The sequence below is a fragment of the Bubalus kerabau genome, chromosome 10 (assembly GCF_029407905.1).
Source record: "Bubalus kerabau isolate K-KA32 ecotype Philippines breed swamp buffalo chromosome 10, PCC_UOA_SB_1v2, whole genome shotgun sequence".
Taxonomy (NCBI): domain Eukaryota; kingdom Metazoa; phylum Chordata; class Mammalia; order Artiodactyla; family Bovidae; genus Bubalus; species Bubalus kerabau.
The window spans coordinates 27,990,022-28,012,084 of NC_073633.1; the positions used below are offsets into that span (position 1 = coordinate 27,990,022).

The 22,063-nt window shown below is 39.9% G+C and overlaps 1 gene segment (V, D, J or C); it reads right to left on the reverse strand.

The window, feature by feature from the left end:
• Positions 1 to 1,339: 1,339 nt before the first annotated feature.
• LOC129621942 (T cell receptor delta variable 1-like) lies at positions 1,340 to 14,584 on the reverse strand. The segment is given in 3 exon segments: positions 1,340 to 1,821; positions 13,382 to 13,570; positions 14,465 to 14,584. Coding segments are annotated over 2 exon segments (591 nt in total).
• Between the last annotated feature and the right edge of the window lie 7,479 nt (positions 14,585 to 22,063).

A 22,063-nucleotide genomic window follows, 5' to 3' on the forward strand; every position in this document is an offset into this window, starting at 1 on the left:
CATCACTGGTGGTTGGCTTCCCTGATTGTACCTTAAGTGACACAAAGTCTAAGAACAAAGGACTAAGGAAATGATTTTCATAACTATTCCAGATAACTATACCCAGGTTTGTGATGTGAGGGTATTTTAGTGAAGCAGTCACTTTAAATTATTATGCAGCAAGTTTATAGCTTTAGACAAGTTTACACAAGTTCTGTATGATTGATTTAAAGTTGAAAGTTCAAGAGAAGAATGTATTAGTAAAAAGTTACTGTGGACAGTTCAGTTCAGCTGCTCAGTCGTGTTCGACTCTTTGGGACCCCATGAATCCCAGCACGCCAGGCCTCCCCGTCCATCACCAACTCCCGGAGTTCACTTAGACTCACATCCATCGAGTCAGTGATGCCATCCAGCCATCTCATCCTCTGTCATCTCCTTCTCCTCCTGCCCCCAATCCCTCCCAGCATCAGAGTCTTTTCCAGTGAGTCAACTCTTCACATGAGGTGGCCAAAGTACTGGAGTTTCAGCTTTAGCATCATCCTTCCAAAGAATTCCCAGGGCTGATGTCCTTCAGAATGCACTGGTTGGATCTCTTGCATTCCAAGGGACTCTCAACAGTCTTCTCCAACACCACAGTTTAAAAGCAGCAATTCTTTGGCGCTCAGCTTTCTTCACAGTCCAACTCTCACATCCATACATGACCACTGGAAAAACCATAACCTTGATTAGATGAACCTTTGTTGGCAAAGTAATGTCTCTGCTTTTCAATATGCTATCTAGGTTGGTCATAAATTTCCTTCCAAGGAGTAAGCATCTTTTAATTTCATGGCTGCAGTCACCATCTGCAGTGATTTTGGAGCCCAGAAAAATAAAGTCTGACACTGTTTCCACTGTTTCCCTATCTATTTCCCATGATGTAATGGACACCTGCTTCCAAATAACATAGAAAGATCTTTGATTTACTTGAAGATTTAACTACAAAGCTTAATGAAGGAAATATTTATAGATTTGCAGGCAGGGTTAAGGAAAACAAATAAGAGATGGGAAGCATCAAGATACTAGCAAGAGCTGAAAGTCTGTATCAACCTGGCAAATCAAAGGAAACCCTTAGTGAAAGGGGAGAAAAGAGCTGTGAAGTGGATCCACCAGAAAGGAGTTGCAGGAGATAAGATGTGCTTTTCCAGTTCCAGCATCTACCAGCCTCCTGCTCAAATGGGGGACCCAAAGCAGTGGTGGGAAACTGGGGGACCAAAGGGAGGCAGTAACCACAGTGATTCCCTGTCCTCTTCAGGCTCCAGTTCCTGTGGGACAGGCCCACCTGGTTCCAGCTGTAGCCTGGTGATCCACCTAGAAGGAGCTTTTATTTAGAATTAAATCCTCCCTCTGATCCAGACCACAGATGAAGCAACCACAGGACTACCATCTCTCTTCTGGGATGTGCAGGTGTGCACTTCAACTGAGGTCCTGAAGCAGTGGGGCTCTCTCTTATTAAGTTCTGGGGCTTTTGTTCAGCTTTTCCCATTGCTTCAAGCACTGTGAGCTCCCAGAAAGCACAGAAGTACTTTGCAGAGTCTTTGAGCTGTAAGGCTGAAATGATGAGGCTGATGGATTTATCTGCTTTCTGGAAGTTTACAGAGTAGCGGCCGTTCCTTGCATTATCGTCTTCTGAATACTGACGAATAAGGAAAGTCATCTCTCCCCTGGGAAGCTGTTTATACCAAAAAATGTTGTAGTATTCCGTGGTCCAACTTACTTCATATTGACAATTCAGGGTGACTGTCTGCCCCACTTGACTGGGTACGGCTGTCTGGACTTGAGTTATTTGCTGGGCCACACTGGATCCTATAGGGAAACAAACAAACAAACAAACCCCCCCCCCCCCAAAAAAAAAAAAAAAACAGAAAACAAAGATGAAGTAGTAAATAAAATAGTGCGGGATTTAGATTAATTTAGGACCCAGAGACAAACCAAATTGAAATTATAAAATGCTTCTTTTTCTCCAACCCTCCTTTCCTCCCCAAGTCCCTGTGACGCTCCACGTGTCCGTGTGCAGCCCTTTCACCCTGAACTCTCACACCCAGGCTTGGAAGCATCCCTACTAGAGAAGGTGACGGCCAGGAACACCCAGAGCAGCCTGGAGAGCGGCATGAGGCATGGATTCCCCTGCACAAATGTGCTTAGTTCTGCCTCAAGCTGAGAGTTCAGTGTCTCTGTGTGCCTGGAAGCACATATACATGGTACCTGTTCCTGTGTGACTCCTTCAAACAGGAAGTGGGGTCTGTCATGTTCATAGGTCACATGGTCTTTTTCACAGATGGGAAAAACTTTTGGCTCACAGATGTTTAATTTTCTGCTTTTCTTTCCCTGATTATTATGTTAGGTAGATCTTGAAAGCATCATGGAAAAAGCAGTTAGTAATATGTGTGAGGGCTTCCCTGATGGCTCAGCTGGTAAAGAATATACCTGCAATTCAAGAGACCCTGGTTTGATCCCTGAGTTAAGAAGATCCCCTGGAGAAGGGAATGGCAACCCACTCCAGCGTTCTTGCTTGGAGAATTCCATGGATAGAGGAGTCTGGTGGCTACAGTCTATGGGGTCCCAAAGAGTTGGACACGACTGAGTGACTAACACACATACATGTTAAGGGTTTGAGCTGAGAGAAACAGAAGACTAAATAAGTTGACAAACAGTGATAATAATTTTGCTAGCCCATTCAAAACATATTAGTATACACTATGAATCCTTCCTGTAGTCTACTTACTGGTCATTCTGGTCATTTAGCCTATGCTTCACTCCAGTACTCTTGCCTGGAAAATCCCATGGATGAAGGAGCCTGGAAGGCTGCAGTCCATGGGGTCACTGAGGGTCAGACACAACTGAGCGACTTCACTTTCCCTTCACTATATTTCTTTATCCAGAATTTAATGACTCTAAAAAACCCCCAATGAAACAAACTCACAGATCTTTAGCTTTCTTATGTGTGTGCTGTGCTGTTGCTTCAGTCATGTGCAACTCTTTCCAACCCCATGGACTGTAACCTGCCAGGCTCCTCTGTCCATGGGGATTCTGCAGGCAAGAATACTGGAGTGGGTTCCCAACACAGGGATCAAACCCTCATCTCTTGCACTGGCAGATGGGTTCTTTAACACTAGCACCACCTGGGAAGGGCCAAGAATACTGGAGTCGGTTTCCATGCTCTCCTCCAGGGAATCTTCCTCACCCAGGGATTGAACCAGCATCTCATGTCTCCTGAATGGCCAGCTGGGTTCTTTACAACTAGCTCAACCTGGGAAGCCCTTTACCTTTCTTGACAAAAGGCAGTCTTTTCCAAAATAATTAATGTATCTTTTTACTTTCTCACTTGGTTCTAGGTCTTTGTTTATATTTTTCAATAAATAAAGTGATTGCAATATCAAATGATAAAAAATCACTCCTGGCTTTCAGAATCTACTCAGTGGTATGTGTTTTTTTTTATGAAATGCTTAGCAGGAAAATATATTAATCTTTGAAATCTGACATTGAGTTTTACTTAGTAGACTTTGAAGAGCATCAGTATATTAATCCTGCTGCCTTTACAAGTAGAATTGTATTTATTAGATCAGGTGTCCTTAAATTATCCTCATGTCATAGTTTTTACCCCAAAGTGTTCAGTTTCTCTTCTTAGTGGTTCTTTGTTTTTCTCTGTAAAGTCAAGCTAAGCATGCTGACTTTTTCTTTTTTTTTTTTTTTTTCATGCTGACTTTTTCTGTGCCACAAGGCTACAGTGCGCTCTTACAAAATATGGCATCTGTAACACTTAGTAAACGTTGACACCAAGCTATTTGGTGACTGAAGTTTTGTATACTGTACATAATCATGTAGTATGTCATTGCCAATCTTTCATTTGATTTCATTGTTTTAATAGATGAATTAATATAAAAGAACCAAAGGCAAATATACAAGTAGAAAAGAAAGTACAGAAAGATCTAAAACAGTGCCAGTTCTTAGATTTTAAAGTCGAAGTAGCACATTAATGAGTGATGCAGGGAGGAGAGTTTATATTTAGTTGAGACATCTACTCCTCTGTTCCATTTCACCTCTGGGTGCTGGCAGGCAGCAGATGTCCTGGTTTCCAATTATTTGTAACTAAGTAGAGGAAGGCAATGGCACCCCACTCTAGTACTCTTGCCTGGAAAATCCCATGGATGGAGGAGCCTGGTGGGCTACAGTCCATGGGGTCGCTAAGAGTCGGGCACGACTGAGCGACTTCCCTTTCACTTTTCACTTTCATGCATTGGAGAAGGAAATGGCAACCCACTCCAGTGTTCTTGCCTGGAGAATCCCAAGGACGGGGGAGCCTGGTGGGCTGCCGTCTATGGGGTCGCACAGAGTCAGACATGACTGGAGCGACTTAGCAGCAGCAGCAGCAGAGGATACCACAAATGTCCACAACAACACAGGGAGAGCATGAAGGCGGTTTTTCCCCTTTGTTGATATGGCCTTGCTCTGAGTTCCTGACAGTAATGGTGCATGTTCCCTCAGCTGCATTACAGACTCTGAGTCTGAAAAATGTAGCTTCTGGCTGGATCAAGTCTGAATGTGTTGACACTCAGGTTGGAAGATTTAGACTGTCCTAAACATTGTTCTGCCTTCCCTTGTGATTTATTTTTGTTTCAACACCACAAAAAAAAAAAAAAAAAAAACAATAAGAATAACTTATTCTTTTTATAATGTTATTTATTTATTTATTTATTTTTATTAATTTAGAGTGTTTGGGTCTTCATTGCTACACAGGCTGTTCTCTAGCAGCAGAGAGAGGGGGTTACTCTGTCGTTGCACTTCTCATTGCGGTGGCTTCTCTTACTGTGGAGCACAGGCTCTAGAGCACAGACTCAATAGTTGTGGTGCACAGGATCAGCTGCTCCATGACATGTGGGGTCTTCCTGTATCAGGGGTTGAACCAAAGTCTCCTGCTTTGGCAGGCAGATTCTTTACCACTGAACCTCCAGGGAAGACCTAACTGAGTTATTTTATAATAGATTGTCCTTGGATTATCCGTGGTTCCTTCATAGGAATCCCCAAACTCACATAGCAAAAGAGGGCATAGAATTACTACTGAGGTTCCCAGATCTTCCCTAGTTCTTCCTCTTACATCTCTGGTGACTGTCTTCTGAAGCTCACCTTGCATTCCAATCTGGGTACTACATCCTATTTTGAGTTTTGCATATTACAGTCCAATGAAAGATACTCCAGTCCAGTAGTTATACATCCTATTCCAAACTTGTTATTCAACTGTTCAAACTACTAGAAAAAAAAAAAAAAGCAAAACAAACTTCAAGAGGATTTCCCTGGTGGTACAGTGGATGGGAATTCACCTGCCAATGCAGGGGACATGGGTTCAATCCCTGGTCTGGGAAGGTTCCACATGCCCTGGAGCCACTGAGCCCGGGCACCACAACTATGGAGGTTTGCTCTAGAGCCCAAGAGCCACAAGTACTGAAGCCCACGTGCCCTGGACCCTGCATGCTGCAACTACTGAAGCCTGTGCTCCTAGAGCCTGTGCTTCACAACAAGAGAAGGCAGGACAGTAAGCCTGTGCACTGCAACCAAGATCAGCCTCCGCTTAGTGCACCTAGAGAAAGCCTGTGTGCAGCAGCAAAGACCCAGAGCAGCCAATTTTTTTAACTAAAAAATATATATATATATATATATATATATATATATATATATACATATATTTGAGAGCCAAGAGGGTTTACACACTGACACCATTAAAAAAATTTTTTTTATAGTCATCATGCTGTATATTGCATCCTCAGGACCTATTTCTCTTATAACTAGATGTTTCTGTCTTTTGAACATAGTCACCTATTCCACACCCTACACCCCCAATCTATTCTCTGTATCTGTGAGGTCTGGGTGTGTGTGTGTCTGTGTGTCTATATGTCTGTGTGTGTGTGTTCCTGCACCTGTGTCTTAGAGTCCACATACAAATGATTTCATACAGTATTTGACTTTGTCTGCCTGATTATTTCACTTAGTATTATGCCCTCAAGATTCATTCATGTTGTTGTAAATCTATGAAAAAAATTATTTTTTTTAATCATGTTTTCTTTATCCATTCATCTGTCAAAGAACACTTGGGTTGTTTCCATGTCTCAGCTGTTGTAGATGAACGGCAATAAATGAGGGGTACAGATATCTTTTTGAGATAGTGACTTCATTTTCTTCAGATGAATACTCAGAGGTGGAAATGCTGAATATCATAGTAGGGCTAATTTTAATTTTTTGAGGAGCCTCCATACTGTTTGCCATAGAGGCTGCTGTGTCTTTGTTTAATGCCAACCCCCCCCCACACACTGTTTTTATTACTATAATTTTGTAATGTAGTTTGAAATAAGGTCATGTGATGCCTTCAGTTTTGATCTTTCTCTAGTTCACTTTGGCTATTGGTAGTCTATTGTCTCTCATACAAATCTTAGGGTTTGTTTATTCTATCTCCATGAAAAATGTCATTGAATTTTGATAGAGATTTCACTGAATCTGTAGAATGATTTGGGTAGTATGGATATTTTAACAGTTGAATTTTTTCGGTCTGTAAGAACAAAATATCTTCCCATTAATTTTTGTCTTCAATTTCTATAATCAATGTCTTACAGATTTCAATATACAAATCTATACTTCTTTGCTTAAAGTTATTCTTAGGTATTTTCTTTCTGGTGTGATGCAAAAAGATTTGTTATCTTAATATCTCTTCCAGATAGTTCATCATTGGAATGCAGATTAATTTTGTATCCTACAACTTTGTTGAATTTGTGTATCAGTTACAACATAGACTAACATCTTGGGAGCATGTCTCCCACCGCTAAGCCAGATGATCTGAATTTCTTTTCACTTTCTCTTTTTGTGTACTCAAAAAGTTTATATTTTAACTGTGGTAGGAAGTCTCTGTGCTGTTTACTTTCGGATGAATAATTTCTAGTGCTTAAACAAGTTAAAAGTTTTTTCTCTGGCATTTTATTGGCATTTTATGGCCTATTAAATGTACATCTGTCAAAGTTAGGTAACAGGAGTTATCTTATTTCTTCTATGAATTAATTGGACTAGTAAAAGCTGTGTTTGCTACCATCCAATTTTGAAATTAAAAAAAAATACTAAATAATTCTTACATGGAACAGTACACAAAATTATGTGCTGACACATTTTCCCCTGGCAATGATGGTAAACAGATATTTAATTTTGCTATATTTTCAATAGCTGTCTCCAAACGGTACAGACAAAACTAAAGAGTAACTCCTAGTACTATTCCTATTTTTAAAGTAATAACTACTATTGGGAAGATTCCATGTATGTCTTTTCTTTTTTTTTTCTTTTTTTAATTAAAAAAAATTTTTTTATTATTATTTTACTGTTATAGCTATGTATCACAAAACAATATATTATATTGTGATTATATTCTGAAATTTGTCATAAGTAGCATCATGCAGCATATATCATTCTGATGCTTTTTATACTCAGCATTTTGTTTTTGTAAGAGTTATCTAAGAAAATAATACAGAGAACTGTTTATTTGCTTGTAATACTTCATGTATTTTGACTTCATATATAATTCATTATTCATTCATTCTGTACTTGAATGGTTATACTTCTGCTTACAGGGTTGGTGTGACTATCCTTGTAAATGCCTCCTTGTTCAAATGTTGGAATTACTTGAATGTAGATAACAGGAATTGGAATTGCTTGACTTTTGAATGTATACGTTTTCTTCTTTATTAAATAGTTCAGGCAATTTTTCTCTGAAGTTGTTAAATAAATGTTCTCTCTGTGGTTGCTTTTCTCCATCTGGAGAAATGTAATAGTCTTCTCCCTGTATTTGGGTCAAAACTTAATGCTATCAGATTTTCACATTTCTGGTTATCTGACAGAAATGAGATAGTAATTTGCTTTAATTTAATTTCCTCTGATTACTGCAGAAGTTGATGTTTTATATGTTCACATGTCTATTTCTTCTTTAAATTGCCTTTATGTAAATCTTTATTATCTCTTTTCATTTTTAATGTTTTTCTTGTTTATTTGTAGAAGTCCCCTACATAAACTTGATTTCTAATGTTTTCTGGTTACATGGTTTCCTATACATTTTACTATGCATTTGATTTTTAATTATGTAGTGGGGCATGCTTGCAGGTTCAGAACTTCCCATCTATTAGGAATTCTCTACAAATTTATATTTCTAATTGTCAAATTACTTTAATGATTATATACTTATTTAGCTTTTCTATTTCTTCTTTAACTATTTTTGATTATATATATATATAATCAAAAATAGTTATATATATATAATATATATATATATTAGAGCATCTATCAGAACACTGAAATATGTGGCTAAGTCTTTTTCTTGTGTCAAGGATTTCTTCAGATAGTAAATCTCTGCCCTTGTTGAGGTCCCCTGTGAAACATTCTCTGTTCCATATGGAGACATGTCTCATGAGGGTCTGGAAGCCTTGGTCTGGGTGCTGGACACACCAGGAGGAGGCAGGGCTCTTGAAATACTCATGATAGGGCCTCACCTGTCCTGGGATCCCTTCAAAGGCAGAAACTGGCCCTCAAGCCGAGTCACTGTATGGGGCTGTCTCTCCTCCCATAAGATCAACATCAGATCAAAGAGATTGCTGCACGCTGAAGAGAATATGTCTCTAAATAGATTCTAAATCTGACAATTATTCTGTATCATTAACAATACTTGATATAGTTGTCTTTTTATTTTTAGCCAAAATAATGGGTGTATGCTGCTGCTGCTGCTAAGTTGCTTCAGTCATGTCCAACTCTGTGCGACCCCATAGATGGCAGCCCACCAGGCTCCCTTGTCCCTGGGATTCTCCAGGCAAGAACACTGGAGTGGGTTGCCGTTTCCTTCTCCAATGCCATGCATGCTAGTCACTTGTGTTGTGAACACTTCAGTTGTGTTCGACTCTGTGCAACCCCATGGACAGCAGCCTACTAGGCTTCTCTGTCCACTGAATTCTCTAGGCAAGAATACTGGAGTGGGTTGCCATTAATGGGTGTATAGAGATCTCACTGTGGCATTTCCATGATGACTAATGATGTAGAAGAGGGGATTACAAACTTCTTCAATAAAGGGTAGAATAGTAAACATTTTTGTCTTTGTAGGCCATTCATTCTGTTGCAGCTACTGAACTCTGCCATTGTTTCATGAAATAAGTTGTGGATAATACATAAATAAATAAGCTTTCTAGTGTTCCAACAAAATTTATTTACAAAGTAAATGGCTGAATGCACTGATTTATGGGCCATATTTTGTTGATTCCTGATGTAGAGGACTCCATGGCTTCACAGGGTAATTCTCCAAACATTTAAAGAATAGTTAGGTCCCATCCTTCTCAAATTTTCCGTAAAATTGAAGGTGACGAAATATTACCAAACTCATTCAATGAAGCCTTCATTACCCTGATGCCAAAACCAGATAATAAAACTACCAAAAAAGTCAATTTCTTGAATGAACATCGATAAAAAAATCCCCAACAAAATATTAGCAAACTTCAATTCAGTCAGTTCAGCTGCTCAGTCATGCCCAACTCTTTGTGACCCCATGGACTGAAGGACGCCAGGCTTCCCTGTCCATCACCAGCTTCTGGAGCTTGCTCAAACTCATGTCCATAAAGTCAGTGATGCCATCCAATGATCTCATCCTCTGTTGTCCCATTTTTTTCCTGCCCTTAATCTTTCCCAGCATCAGGGTCTTTATCAATGAATCAGTTTCTTTGCATCAGGTGGCCCAAGTATTGGAGTTTCAGCTTCAGCATTAGTCCTTCCAATGAATATTCAAGACTAACTCCCTTTAGAACTGAATTAAGTTAGGAAACTTAATTCAACAATTTATTAAAGAATGATATATCATGGCCAAGCGGGATATAGTCTAGGTGTACAAGGATGGTTCAGTATTTGCAAATCAATCAACATGATATACATTAATAGCATGAAGGATAAAAACTTATATAATTATCTCAACAGACAAAGAAAAAGTATTTGACAAAATTCAGCATCCATTCATGTTTAAAACTCTTAATAAACTTGGTATAATGGGAACACATCTCAAAATAATACAGGCCATTTACAACAAACACACAATTAATATCATATTTGATGGTAAAAACTGAAAGCTTTTCTCCAAGATGAGGAACAAGACAAGGATGCCTACTCTCACCATTTCCATTTAACATAGTACTTGAAGTCCTTGTCACAGCAGTCACATAGGAAAAAGAAATAGAAGGCATCCAAATTGGAATAAAACTATTAAAATGCAAAAAGACAGCCTATCAAACAGAAGATACTTGCAAATAATTAGTCAATAAGGGCTTAATGTCCAAAATATATAAAGAAATTTATATGCAATATGAAAACCATAAATAATCTGATTTTTAAAAAGGCAGAGGACCTAAATAAACATTTTTCCAAAGAAACATACAGATGGGCAACAGACACATGAAAAGACATTCAACATCTCTAATCATCAGGTAAATGCAAATCAAAACCCAATGAGATCTCACCTCACCCCAATCAGAAAACTATCATCAAAAAGCCAAGAAGTAATGAGTGTTGCTGAGGATATGAAGAAAAGGAACCCTTTGGGCACCCTTGTTGGGAAAGTAAACTGGTGCAGCCACTATTCAAAACAGCATAAAGGTTTTTCAAAAATTAAAAATATAAATACTATATCATTCAGCAGTTCCATTCCTGGATATCTATCAGAAGAAAACAAAAACACTAATTTGAAAATATATATGCACCCTAATATTCACAGAAGCATTATTTCTAATCACCAAGATATGGAAGCAATCAGTATTTATCCATATGAATAGATAGAGAATATGTGTACACACACACACACACATATATATATATACACACACAATGAAATATTACTTAATCATAAAAAGGATAAAATCTCATTATATGAGACAACATGGAAAACCTGGAGGGTATTATACTTAGCAAAAAAAGTCAGGCAGAGAAAGACAAATACTGTATGTTTTCACTTATATATGGATTCTAAAATGCAAAACTAACAGAACAGAAACAGACTCATAGATATAGGGAATAAACTACCGGTTACTAGAGGAGAAAGGGGTGGGTGTAGGAGTGAAATAGGTGAAGCAGATTAAGAGGTACAAAAATTATGTGTATTTTTCCATACTTATAAAATAAATAAAATTATGTAATGCACAGTAAGGAAAGGAATCAACCCTGCCAATACCTTAACTGTAGCCAGTGAAACTGATTTCAGACTTCTTGCATCCAGAATTGAAAGAGGATAAATTTGTTTTAATTAAATGACCAAGTTCATATTAACCATTGAGCATATGTGTGTTTTTTGTTTGCGCTGCTGCAGGAGTAGGATGAGATGTATCTGCAATTGTCTGCTGGGATGCATCATGGTGAGGCAGGTTTGGATGGACATTCTCGGGACAGACAACTTAGCTGAATAACATCTTCCTGGAGTCTCTTTTCTCTTCTTTTAGTTCCTTTCACTTCTTCCCATTTTGGACTAGAGCATATTGTAGCTAAATATTTATTGTGATAGGGCTTCCCTCATAGGTCAGTTGGTAAAGAATCCGCCTGTAATGCAGGAGACCTCGGTTCCATTCCTGGGTCAGGAAGATCCGCTGGAGAAGGGATAGGCTACCCACTCCAGTATTCTTGGGCTTCCCTTGTGGTTCAGCTGGTTAAAAAGATCCCCTGGAGAAGGGAAAGGCTACCCACCTCAGTATTCTGGCCTGGAGAACTCCATGGGCTGTATAGTCCATGGGGTCGCAGAGTCGGACCTGACTGAACACCTTCCACGTTCACTTTCTTATCTATTAATAGACCTTTCCTAGCTACAAGTTTGAGACTCTAGCGCAGAAGAAGATACAGATTGAGGGGAAGATAAAGACCAAAGTCTCAAATCTGTAAGGCCAATAAGAAGCACTGCAAATGCCCTGTGGTGGCCTCACAGTGTGACTGTGGCTGGAGGAGGGGCTGAGCCCCTCAGAGGGTTTGAGTACAGGCTGCAGGTGCCCGGGGGGCACAGTGCTGCACAGCACAGAAGTAAGTGCCTGAGTCTGTGGTCCGCAAAGAGGAAATGTGCAGTAAGCTGCAGCGTTCTTCAGGGACTGTTGATGCATTTAATCTTCCTTCCTGCCTTGTTCCTGAAGGAATGTAAATGAGGTGGATGAGGCGGCCCCCGGGCTTCTGAAGATACCACCGCACACTGTCTGCCAAGGTGGAGAAATTACACCACGGTGTAGAGCTGGCTCCCTCCTGTGGAGTCAGGGCTGGGGGACTCTGTTCCACATCCACCCCTCTCACACCTGATGAGAAAGAGACAGACAGCCACAGGTGAGGCTCACTGTAACTCTGAGAAAACCCTGAACGTGTCCCTCCAGCTCTTATAGATGTTGAGATGGATGGGAAGTGTGCAGGACTTGTCAACTTTTTCTACTCCCTCCCTAAACAGTACAGCAGCTGCTCATTTCTTCAGATTCCCCTGCAGGGCAGCCCCAACTCACAGCAAACCCGGGCAAACAAAAGCCCCAGCACAGTGCCCACTAGCCTCTTCATGATGCCTTGACTTGCTACTGAGAAATTTTCACCTTAAAATACACAGCTAAACCCATAAGTGGCGTGTCACTTCTTGTCTGGAAATGTTCCTGCTCCTGCAACCAATCAGCTCACCCAACAAACCCCGCTCAGGTGACACTCTGTGACAGGAAGCCCCACCTAACAGTCAACTCCACTGAGAACACTGAACTTGAGAAAACAAATCCTTTCTTTGCAAACCGAAAAAGAAAAGAAAAAATCTAAGATGCCCATAGGAATGAAACATTTGCAATACTCTATATTCTCTGTACTATTCGCCTTCACAGAACATGCCAACTACCTGAAAATAACACAGGCTGAAACTTTAAGTTCCTTAAGCTACCAGATCTCAGGGGTTTGCAGATAGCTCCCCCTACATTCCTAGTCACCATGTCACTCAGAGCATAGAAGTACTTGGTCAAATTACTTCAGTGGGCTTTTTCCTCAGGTGAAAGGAAGTTTCACTCTTCCTCAATTCAGATGCAAAACCTTTGATGCCTGAAACAAGATTGTTTCCAGACATGTACTTCAGGAGAAGCTGGAGTCCTTGGTTGGGGTACTGCACATACCAGTAGAGATTAGGTTGAAGAGAAAATGAGTAGTTGCACCTCAGCTCCAGAGAGGCTCCTTCAGAGACAGTGATGTGGCCATCCGGCTGGTCACTGACTGGGCTCCTGAACCATTACTGAATCAGTGAGCTCAGCTAAACAAAAGTCTCTATTCAAAGTCAAACCAGAACAATGTTCTGTGTGTGGACAAGAGAGTAAAATGGAACAGTACTCACTCAGCAGCAGGAGTCCCTCAAGCATCAAGGTGAACACCAAGGTCATGGTGGAGCAGTGAAGAGGCAGTGAGCTGCTTTCTGGGTGATTCCCCACAGACAGAAGTCTCATGACTGGCCAAGTTGCTCTGCGGTTGAGGAGGAATGACAGGCGATATCGATTTCTTCTTCTGATGGAGACTGTAGAGGGAGCTAGGAAGAGAGGCTGTCTTAAAACTTCCTGTCTCTAGTGTCTGAGATGCTTTACATGTCATTGTGTAAAAAATGGTGTCAGGATATCTCTTTATATTGTAAGAAAGGAACATTTTTTTGAGCTTATTCTGATCTTTCCCAATTTTCACAACAGTGTCCTCCAGGGGTCAGATAGAGAAATAAAGAGAAATTCATAATTTTTGTTCACCCCCTTGCTGGCTTTGTATGGTTGAATTTTAAAGCATTATAATTATGTACAGAGCAAAATTTATGTTTTGTAGGCTCTGAAACTTACAAAATTGCACTTTCTATAACAGCACAACATTATGGATAAAAATTAAATACAAAATAATGTTTAGAATGAGAAATAAAATCATAGTGAATTATAAATTTTAGAAAGCAAATTCCACAGACAGCATAAATCTAGAAAACTGAGTCATATTTTAGTACTTATTTCCATGACACACTGCTATAATACTTTTTGTTTCTATGCTTTTTGTCTTCATACTTTTTACACTTTCCTTCATATGACAATAAATTTTTAAAAACTTTAATACAGAGAAAAGAAAGATAATTATTGATTGAAATTTACTTTATTAAAAAATTCAAAGTGCATTTTGAAAATGGATGAAAATTTATAGGATTATGGTCAAAATTTGGAAACTGTCTATCACAGTACTATGTGCTACAAGATGTCATTACATTCCAAATTTTCTTATGTCATAACAAATCCTAAATACTATCAACTGATCACACCAATTAACGAGTTTATTTTCTATGTTAGTTTCTTATTGATGAGTGACAAATTATCAAGAACTTTTGTGATGGAACAACATCTGTTTATATCACAGGTTCTGTAAGTCAGAAATCAGCACACAGTTAAGCTGAACTCACAAGGTTGCAGTCAAGGAGGCAACTAAGACTGTCTGGGGCGTGGGGTCCTCTTCCAGAGTCAGTGGTTGCTGGTAGAATTCATTTCCTTGTGGCTGTAGCGCTCATGGCAACTTGTTTCCTCAAGACAAGGAGGATGTCTCTGATGGCAGGAAAAGTTTAAGCTCTTTTTTAAAGAGCTCACTTGATTAGATTAGGCCCACCTAGGACAATCTCCTTTTGATTCATTCAAGGTCATACTGATTAGAGACTTTAATTACACCTGCAAATTTCTTTTATGTGTGTGTGTGTGCTCAGCCCCTCAGACTCTTTGCAACCCCATGGACTGTAGCCCACCAGGCTTCTCTGTCCATGGAATTTTCCAGGCAAGAATACTGGAGTGGGTTGCCATTTCCTCCACCAAGGGATCTTCCCAATCCTGGGATCAAACCCACATCTCTTGCATCAGCAGACAGATTATTCCCCACTGCACTACCTGGGGAACCCTGGTATCATCTACTTACCATGGTTGTTAATGCCCTCATTGGACTGGCATGCTATGAGCTTCACTTTATTCTGATAAATGTAAAACATTGTGACCAGACAGTAAGAAGTTAATATGAACAATAATAAATATGATCAGACGAGGCCATTTTCATACCAAAGGAAGAACATAAGCAAACTCGTCTTCCAATGTATAGGGTGGAATGCACAGATATTCCACAGACTGGAATGCAACAGTGTGCAAGGAAACTATAAAAACATACTGGAACCAGTTAGGGAGGTGTTACATGCTTTAAAAACACTAAAAATTCTGGCAATAGACTATCATGCCTTTTGGAAACAAAGACTTGTTAATGGATCATTACCAAAGGAACAGCAGTACAGTGTAATGTAAGGTAATTAGCATTAGTGTCAAATAGATTTTTGTTTGAAATCTGTCTCTGATGCTTAGCCTGTGAGATCTTGATAACAAATATTTATATACTGAAGTGACTGTGAGCTGCATAAATAAATTCCACTAAGCCAAAATTATATGCATTCTTAATTCAAATTCACTCTTGCAGATGCTAAATAAGCCTGCGGCTCACTCCATCACCTCCTGACAGACTAGAATTATAGTAGAGGGGAAGTTGGGGTTTAACTGGCAAGGATCTTAACTCGTTAAGATATCTTATATTTTGGAACATTTATAAAATATGGCTAGGGCTGACATGTTTAAGTAAGGGGCACTGAAGTTTAAGCTTTATTTTAAAATGAAATGCTAAAAGTGTTAGTTGCTCAGTGGTGTTTGGCTCTTTGTGACCCCATGACCTGTAGCCTGCCAGACTTCTCTGTCCATGGGATTCTTCAAGCAAGAATACTGGAGTGGGTTACCATTCCCTTCTCCAAGGTATGTTCCTGACCCAGGGATTGAACCCAGGTCTCCCACATTGTAGGCAGATTCTTTACTGTCTGAGCTTTATAAGAAATATCTTATTTAATACAACAACACCTTGGGTTACTCATTTTTACCCTCCATTTTACAGATGGTAAACCTAGCTTCAAAGAATTTAAATTACACAGGATTGAAGTATTTTTAAGTGACAGGGTAGCGATTAGAATCTAGATCTAACTCCAGAGACAGTCTTATGTGCACTCCACTAAGACTGCTTGCATGATAATTGAAGCAATATGAGCAGATGAAATTTTCAAAGAATAGTATACAGATTGAGAGGGAAAGAGGGCCTAAGCAGTAGGAATGCTCTTGATGTGGGATGGGTAAAGAAGAATAGGAGATCTTGCAAAGGATCTCTCAGAAGTTAAAGTTTAAGGTTGGGGTACTGTGTGCCAGGAACATAAAGGTCCCCAGAAAGAGTGGCAAGCAGTGCAGAGAGTGGCTGCTTGAATGTGGTCTGTAGGTAGGTAGCATTTACATCACCAGGGAGCTACTCTGACTTCAGAATCTCAGGCCTAACCCAAAATTCTTAAGTCAGAATCTGCATTTTAATAATATTCCTGTGCACATTAAAATTTGAGAGCTACTTGTCTAGATGAAGGAGGTTAAAAACGTCTTTTAGATTTAACAATAAAGAGATCATTGGTGATTTTTAAGAAAACAGATTTTAGAAAATATTGGGAGAAAAAACAGAAGTGTACGGAGTGAAAAAAGGTGACAGAGTGTAAGCAGTTATATAATCAGGGCTTTTAAACAATAGGCAGGGAGTAAAAGATAGATTGGTTGCAGGAGAGGCATGTATGGGGTTTGGAGGAATGTGAAATATTTTTTCTAAGATGAGAAAACTTGAATATTTTAAATGAGTCCTAAAAAATCAGACTGTAGAATTTGGATGATCAGTGGCCTAAGGTGCCATAGAAACCAGAAAGAATGGTGTTGGTGAAGTGTTTAGGCAAAGAGGTACAATTTCAAAGTAAAAGAGATACCTGTTTTATTATTATGGGAGGGAAGGTGAATTGCAAGTGTAAAAGCAGAATGTTTTATGAGATGCAGAAAGTTGAAGATTCATTTAAATATACTGAAATGGAGCTGGGCTCTATGGTCCTTGCCTCCCATGTCCTTAGCCTGCCCTTGTCTGTGAAAAAACTTAAGCCAAAGAAGAAGCTTGATCAGACATCCCCTGTAAAGTCACATGAAGAACTGACCCCATCTTTCAGCAAAGAGAAACTGAAAGTTTCTGAGGACTTTCAGAAGTCAGTTCCCTTGTTTTGGACTGCTGCTATTCAACTTGAGAGAGATTGGTATGGCATCCTCTGGGAGGAAAAACACTTTGGTTAGAAATTTTTTATATAAAATTTCAATTTAAAAATTTAAAACTTTCAAATGGAAAGAGACAAAAAGTTCTTCTTAGCTTTGCTTAATGGTGAAACTATTATTATTTTGTCTTGCTTGACTGTTTTCCTCTCCTTCTGCAATTTTTCTGATTAAGTTTATTCTTTGGAATTCAGGGAAAGCCCGAGAGGCTAATGGTTTTCTATGCACAAGAAGCAACAGAGTTTGGGTATTGGGAGTCTGTTTCAGAAAGACCCTATAGAATCCTGCTGGGTTTCATATTGTGTGCCAAGCAGGGTTCAGGTCTAGAGGATGCTGTAGTAAAGAGATATTAAATGCCTATAGTTCAGTAGGAAGAGAGAAAAATTAAATCAATGGGTTTTTTTTTAGAAAAAATAATTTTAAAGAGTAATAAGTACTATAAACACAATACAATACTGTATTGAGACAGAGTTACTCTTGGGGTGACAAAGGGCATCTGCTCTAATGGAGAGGAGGCTCCACTATGATACTTACTATGCAACACCAGGAAAAATTGAAGGGGGTTCAAGTTCAATTTCCTTTCTTGTAAGTAGTCAGTATCTTTCTGCTGGGCACTGGACTCAGCACTGGCACTTATTATCTCATTCACTTCTCATGAGAACTCTGCACGGTAGATTCTATCAATATTGATATTCTATCAATATCTAACATTGCAGATACGCGAACACTAAAGCCAAAAATCATTAAGTCATTTTGCCAAGATACTCAACTAATGAGTGGTAGATCTAGAAATACAAACCAAGTCTTCGGTCTCAAGCACTTTGTAACATTGCCTGCCTAAAGGTGAATTGATCCAACCTTGAAGTGTTCCAATAAGAATTAAGTAAGAACAAACATTCAAATCACCCAACATAATACCTTCCCTAACTTAAATATTCAATCAGCTGCAGCAATGTGCAAAATCTTGGGGATGGGGTTGGGAGACAGAATCTGAAATTGCAGAATAATCTATCTACAACTTAAAGGTCAATTTTTTGGGGGATATGTATGAGTGCATGTGTGCTCATTCATGACTGACTCTGCAACCTATGGACTATGGTCTGCCAGGCTATTCTCTTCATGGGATTTTCCAGCAAGAATACTGCAGCAGGTTGCTATTTCCTACTCCAGAGCATATTGTCACCCTGCTTATTTAACTTGTATGCAGAGTACATCATAAGAAACGCTGGGCTGGAGGAAGCACAAGCTGGAATCAAGATTGCTGGGAGAAATATCAATAACCTCAGATATGCAGATGACATCACCCTTATGGCAGAAAGTGAAGAAAAACTAAAGATAGTGAAGAAGTTGGCTTAAAGCTCAACATTCAGAAAATGAAGATCATGGCATCCAGTCCCTTCACTTTATGTCAAATAGATGGGGAAGCAGTGGCTGACTTTATTTTTCGGGGCTCCAAAATCACTGCAGATGGTGATTGCAGCCATGAAATTAAAAGATGCTTACTCCTTGGAAGGAAAGTTATGACCAACCTAGACAGCATATTAAAAAGCAGAGACATTACTTTGCCAACAAAGGTCTGTCTAGTCAAGGCTATGGTTTTTCCAGTAGTCATGTATGGATATGAAAGTTGGACTATGAAGAAAGCTGAGTGCCAAAGTCATGTATGGATATGAAAGTTGGACTATGAAGAAAGCTGAGTGCCGAAGAATTGATACTTTTGAACTGTGGTGTTGGAGAAGACTCTTGAGAGTCCCTTGGACTGCAAGGAGATCCATCCTAAAGGAAGTCAGTCCTGGGTGTTCATTGCAAAGACTGATGTTGAAGCTGAAACTCCAGTACTTTGGCTACCTCTTGCAAAGAGCTGACTCATTTGAAAAGACCCTGATGCTGGGAAAGATTGAGGGCAGGAGGAGAAGGGGCCAACAGAGGATAGATAGTTGGATGGCATCACGGACTCGATGGACGTGGGTTTGGGTGAAGTCCGGGAGTTGGTGATAGACAGGGAGGCCTGGCGTGCTGCAGTTCATGGGGTCACAAAGAATCGGACATGATTGAGTGACTGAACTGAACTGAACTGAACTCCAGGAGATCTTCCATAACCAAGGATCAAACCGGCATCTTTTGTGGCTCCTGCATTTCCAGGCAGGTTCTTTACCAGCTCAGCCACCAGGGGAGCAGTTTCTGATGTATATGTAGTAGTTTACCTGGCAGATTTCATGTGTTATCATAAGTGTCCATGTCTATCATGTTCTTATTAGTATTAATGAGAAATTAATTCATTAGGGTGTTATTTTGAGAGATTAGGTGCCATAATATAAGCTGGAATGAGTATACCAAGCAGTGTTTCCTGCGATTGTTTATTTTTTCCCATTATTGACTCTTGCTCCCACTTAGCTAGCTATTTCTATACTACAAGAAAAGACAGAGCAGTACATACAATTTTACTTGCCAGAGAAGAAAGACATCCATCTTGTGCAACAATTCCAAGCTTTCTTTTCAAGGTAGCCTCTTACTCTGCAGCCATAATCAGGCAATGTGCTGTATTTGTCATTTGAAGTCAATCACTTTCACATCTGGCAGGAAAAGAAGAAGAAAAAAAGAAAACAGCCAGTTTTGTTGAATCTTCTTTCTCCCCATTTCTGCATAGGGAAGTTTACTGAATGGTTCAGCAATGACAGCTCCCATTGTGATTACGCTTTTGCTGGCCAAATTCTTGGCTTTCTCTGCCCACTGAAGCCAAATAAAAAGGACAGAGACAGAATTTGGAGGAAGTAGAAAGGTGGCTTTAAGAATACTGGAGTAGGTTGCCATTCCCTTCTCCAGGGGATCTTCCTGACCCAAGGATCAAACCTGTGGATTCTTTACCATCTGAAACACAAGGCAAGGGCTCACAGTCAGGAGTCAAGGTGATAATAAGATCTTGATTTCTTCCTCTTGCATTGTTTCAAAGAGTCATAGCCTGGCATCTGTAACCCAGCAATTGAGTCTGGCAGTTAGGTGGCTCTGCAGCCTTCTTTCTGATATGTAACTACAAAGGGAAGGGTGTTGTAAGGGAAAACACTAGACAGGAGAAGTATTTAGCATAGAGACAAAGGAGACAGTGTGAATTGCAGCTCCTGCAGAGTTAGGGAGCAGTAAAGCAAACTTACAGATATGCAGAGTTAGGAGCACTTAAGGCAAAACAAAACAAAACAAAAACAACTAGGAATGTTCACACCCTTCCCTATTGAGACCTCAGGGAATCTCTATCAGGGCTTCCCTGGTAGCTCAGTTGGTAAAGAATCCATCTGCAATGCAGGAGACCCCGGTTCACCCCCTGGGTTGGGAAGATCCACTGGAGAAGGGATAGGCTACCCACTCCAGTATTCTGCCCTGGAAAATTCCAAGGACTATAGTCCATGGGGTTGCAAAGGGTCGGACATGACTGAGCAACTTTCACTTCACTTCAGGAATGTTCAGGCCTGCTCACTGTTCTTTTTATCTTCTTTGGTCTCAGGAAAGGGAAAGAAAAAAACCTCATTTCTCTTTTTTCCTTTTCACTGCAACAGGCTTCCTCGCAGTTTAACCCATGATCACTGGAGGGGAGCAGAGAGGCCAGTGTAAGCATCATAAGATATGTGAGCAGGACACCAGCTGGCAGAGCTTTAGCTTTCATTCTTGATTCATGCAGTGTGTTCCAGCCTGATTCTCAGTGGAAAAAAATAGAAAGATTTAGATAAAGGAATCATTTTCATGTTCATAAGAAGCTAGTTTGAAAGTATTACTTGTTTGCTTCCTTTTAACACTTTAAAAATGCTTTCCCTTGGTGACTTCTATTGCATCTGATATGAAATCAAGCATCATTCTTAACTATATTTCCCAGAATACAGTATATCAGTTTTCCCTGTTTATTGGCAAGATTATTTCCACTTAAATAGACCCTTGGATTTGCCTCCAATACTCTTTGAGCTTCTGTCAAAACTACAGTGGTGGGCTTGCAGAATGTCTTATTCACCTTGATGACTTTCCACATAGCATTGCTCCTGTGTAAGGAGCTTGTTTTATAGGAAGTCAAGTATGGCAGTGAGTGAAGGTGCTTGTTATGAGCAAAAATGTTATGGAATGGGTAATGGAAAAGGTAGTTATAAATACTACCAACAATCATGTGGTCATTTGCAGTAACAAAAACTGTAATAATGAGAAATGGAGTATTTCCTGCCATATCAGTAAACAAGAATGTCACAGTCATCAGCAACTGCTGCCCAATGTGAGCTCCTGAGCCTAAGCGCACTCAGGAAGGAGAAGAATATCTGTGATCTAACAGCCATCAGAACTGCAGTCACTCCCTACCATGAGACTAAAGGAGCTCAGGATGCAAGAAACACAGATACTGGCCCCAGGATAGCTGAGGAGAATAGTAAAAGAATGACCTCAGTGAGCCCAGACTCTTACATCTCCCCATGCATAGAAGTGTGCTAGACTCCTTAACTTGTGCTTCATCACTCAGTCATGTCTGACTCTTTGCAACCCCATGGACTGTAGACTGCCAGGCTCCTCTGTCCATGGGGATTCTCTGGGCAAGAATACTGGAGTGGATTGCTATGCCCTCCTCCAAGGAATCTTCCCAACCCAGGGATCAAACCCAGGTCTCCTGCATTGCAAGCAGATTCTTGACTGTCTGAGCCACCAGGGAAGTCCATCCTTAACTTGAGATATCTGTTTTTCTTTAATTAACAATAAACTTTTGATGTTCTGACTACCTGCACTTTGTTGCAAAACTTCTATACAACCTGGCTCCTCTGCTCACCTCCTTGGAGCAGTTCTTTCAGGTTTACTTGAGATGCTATCTCCCAGGCTTGAAGTCCTAAAAATTCCCACCAGATAAAATGTAA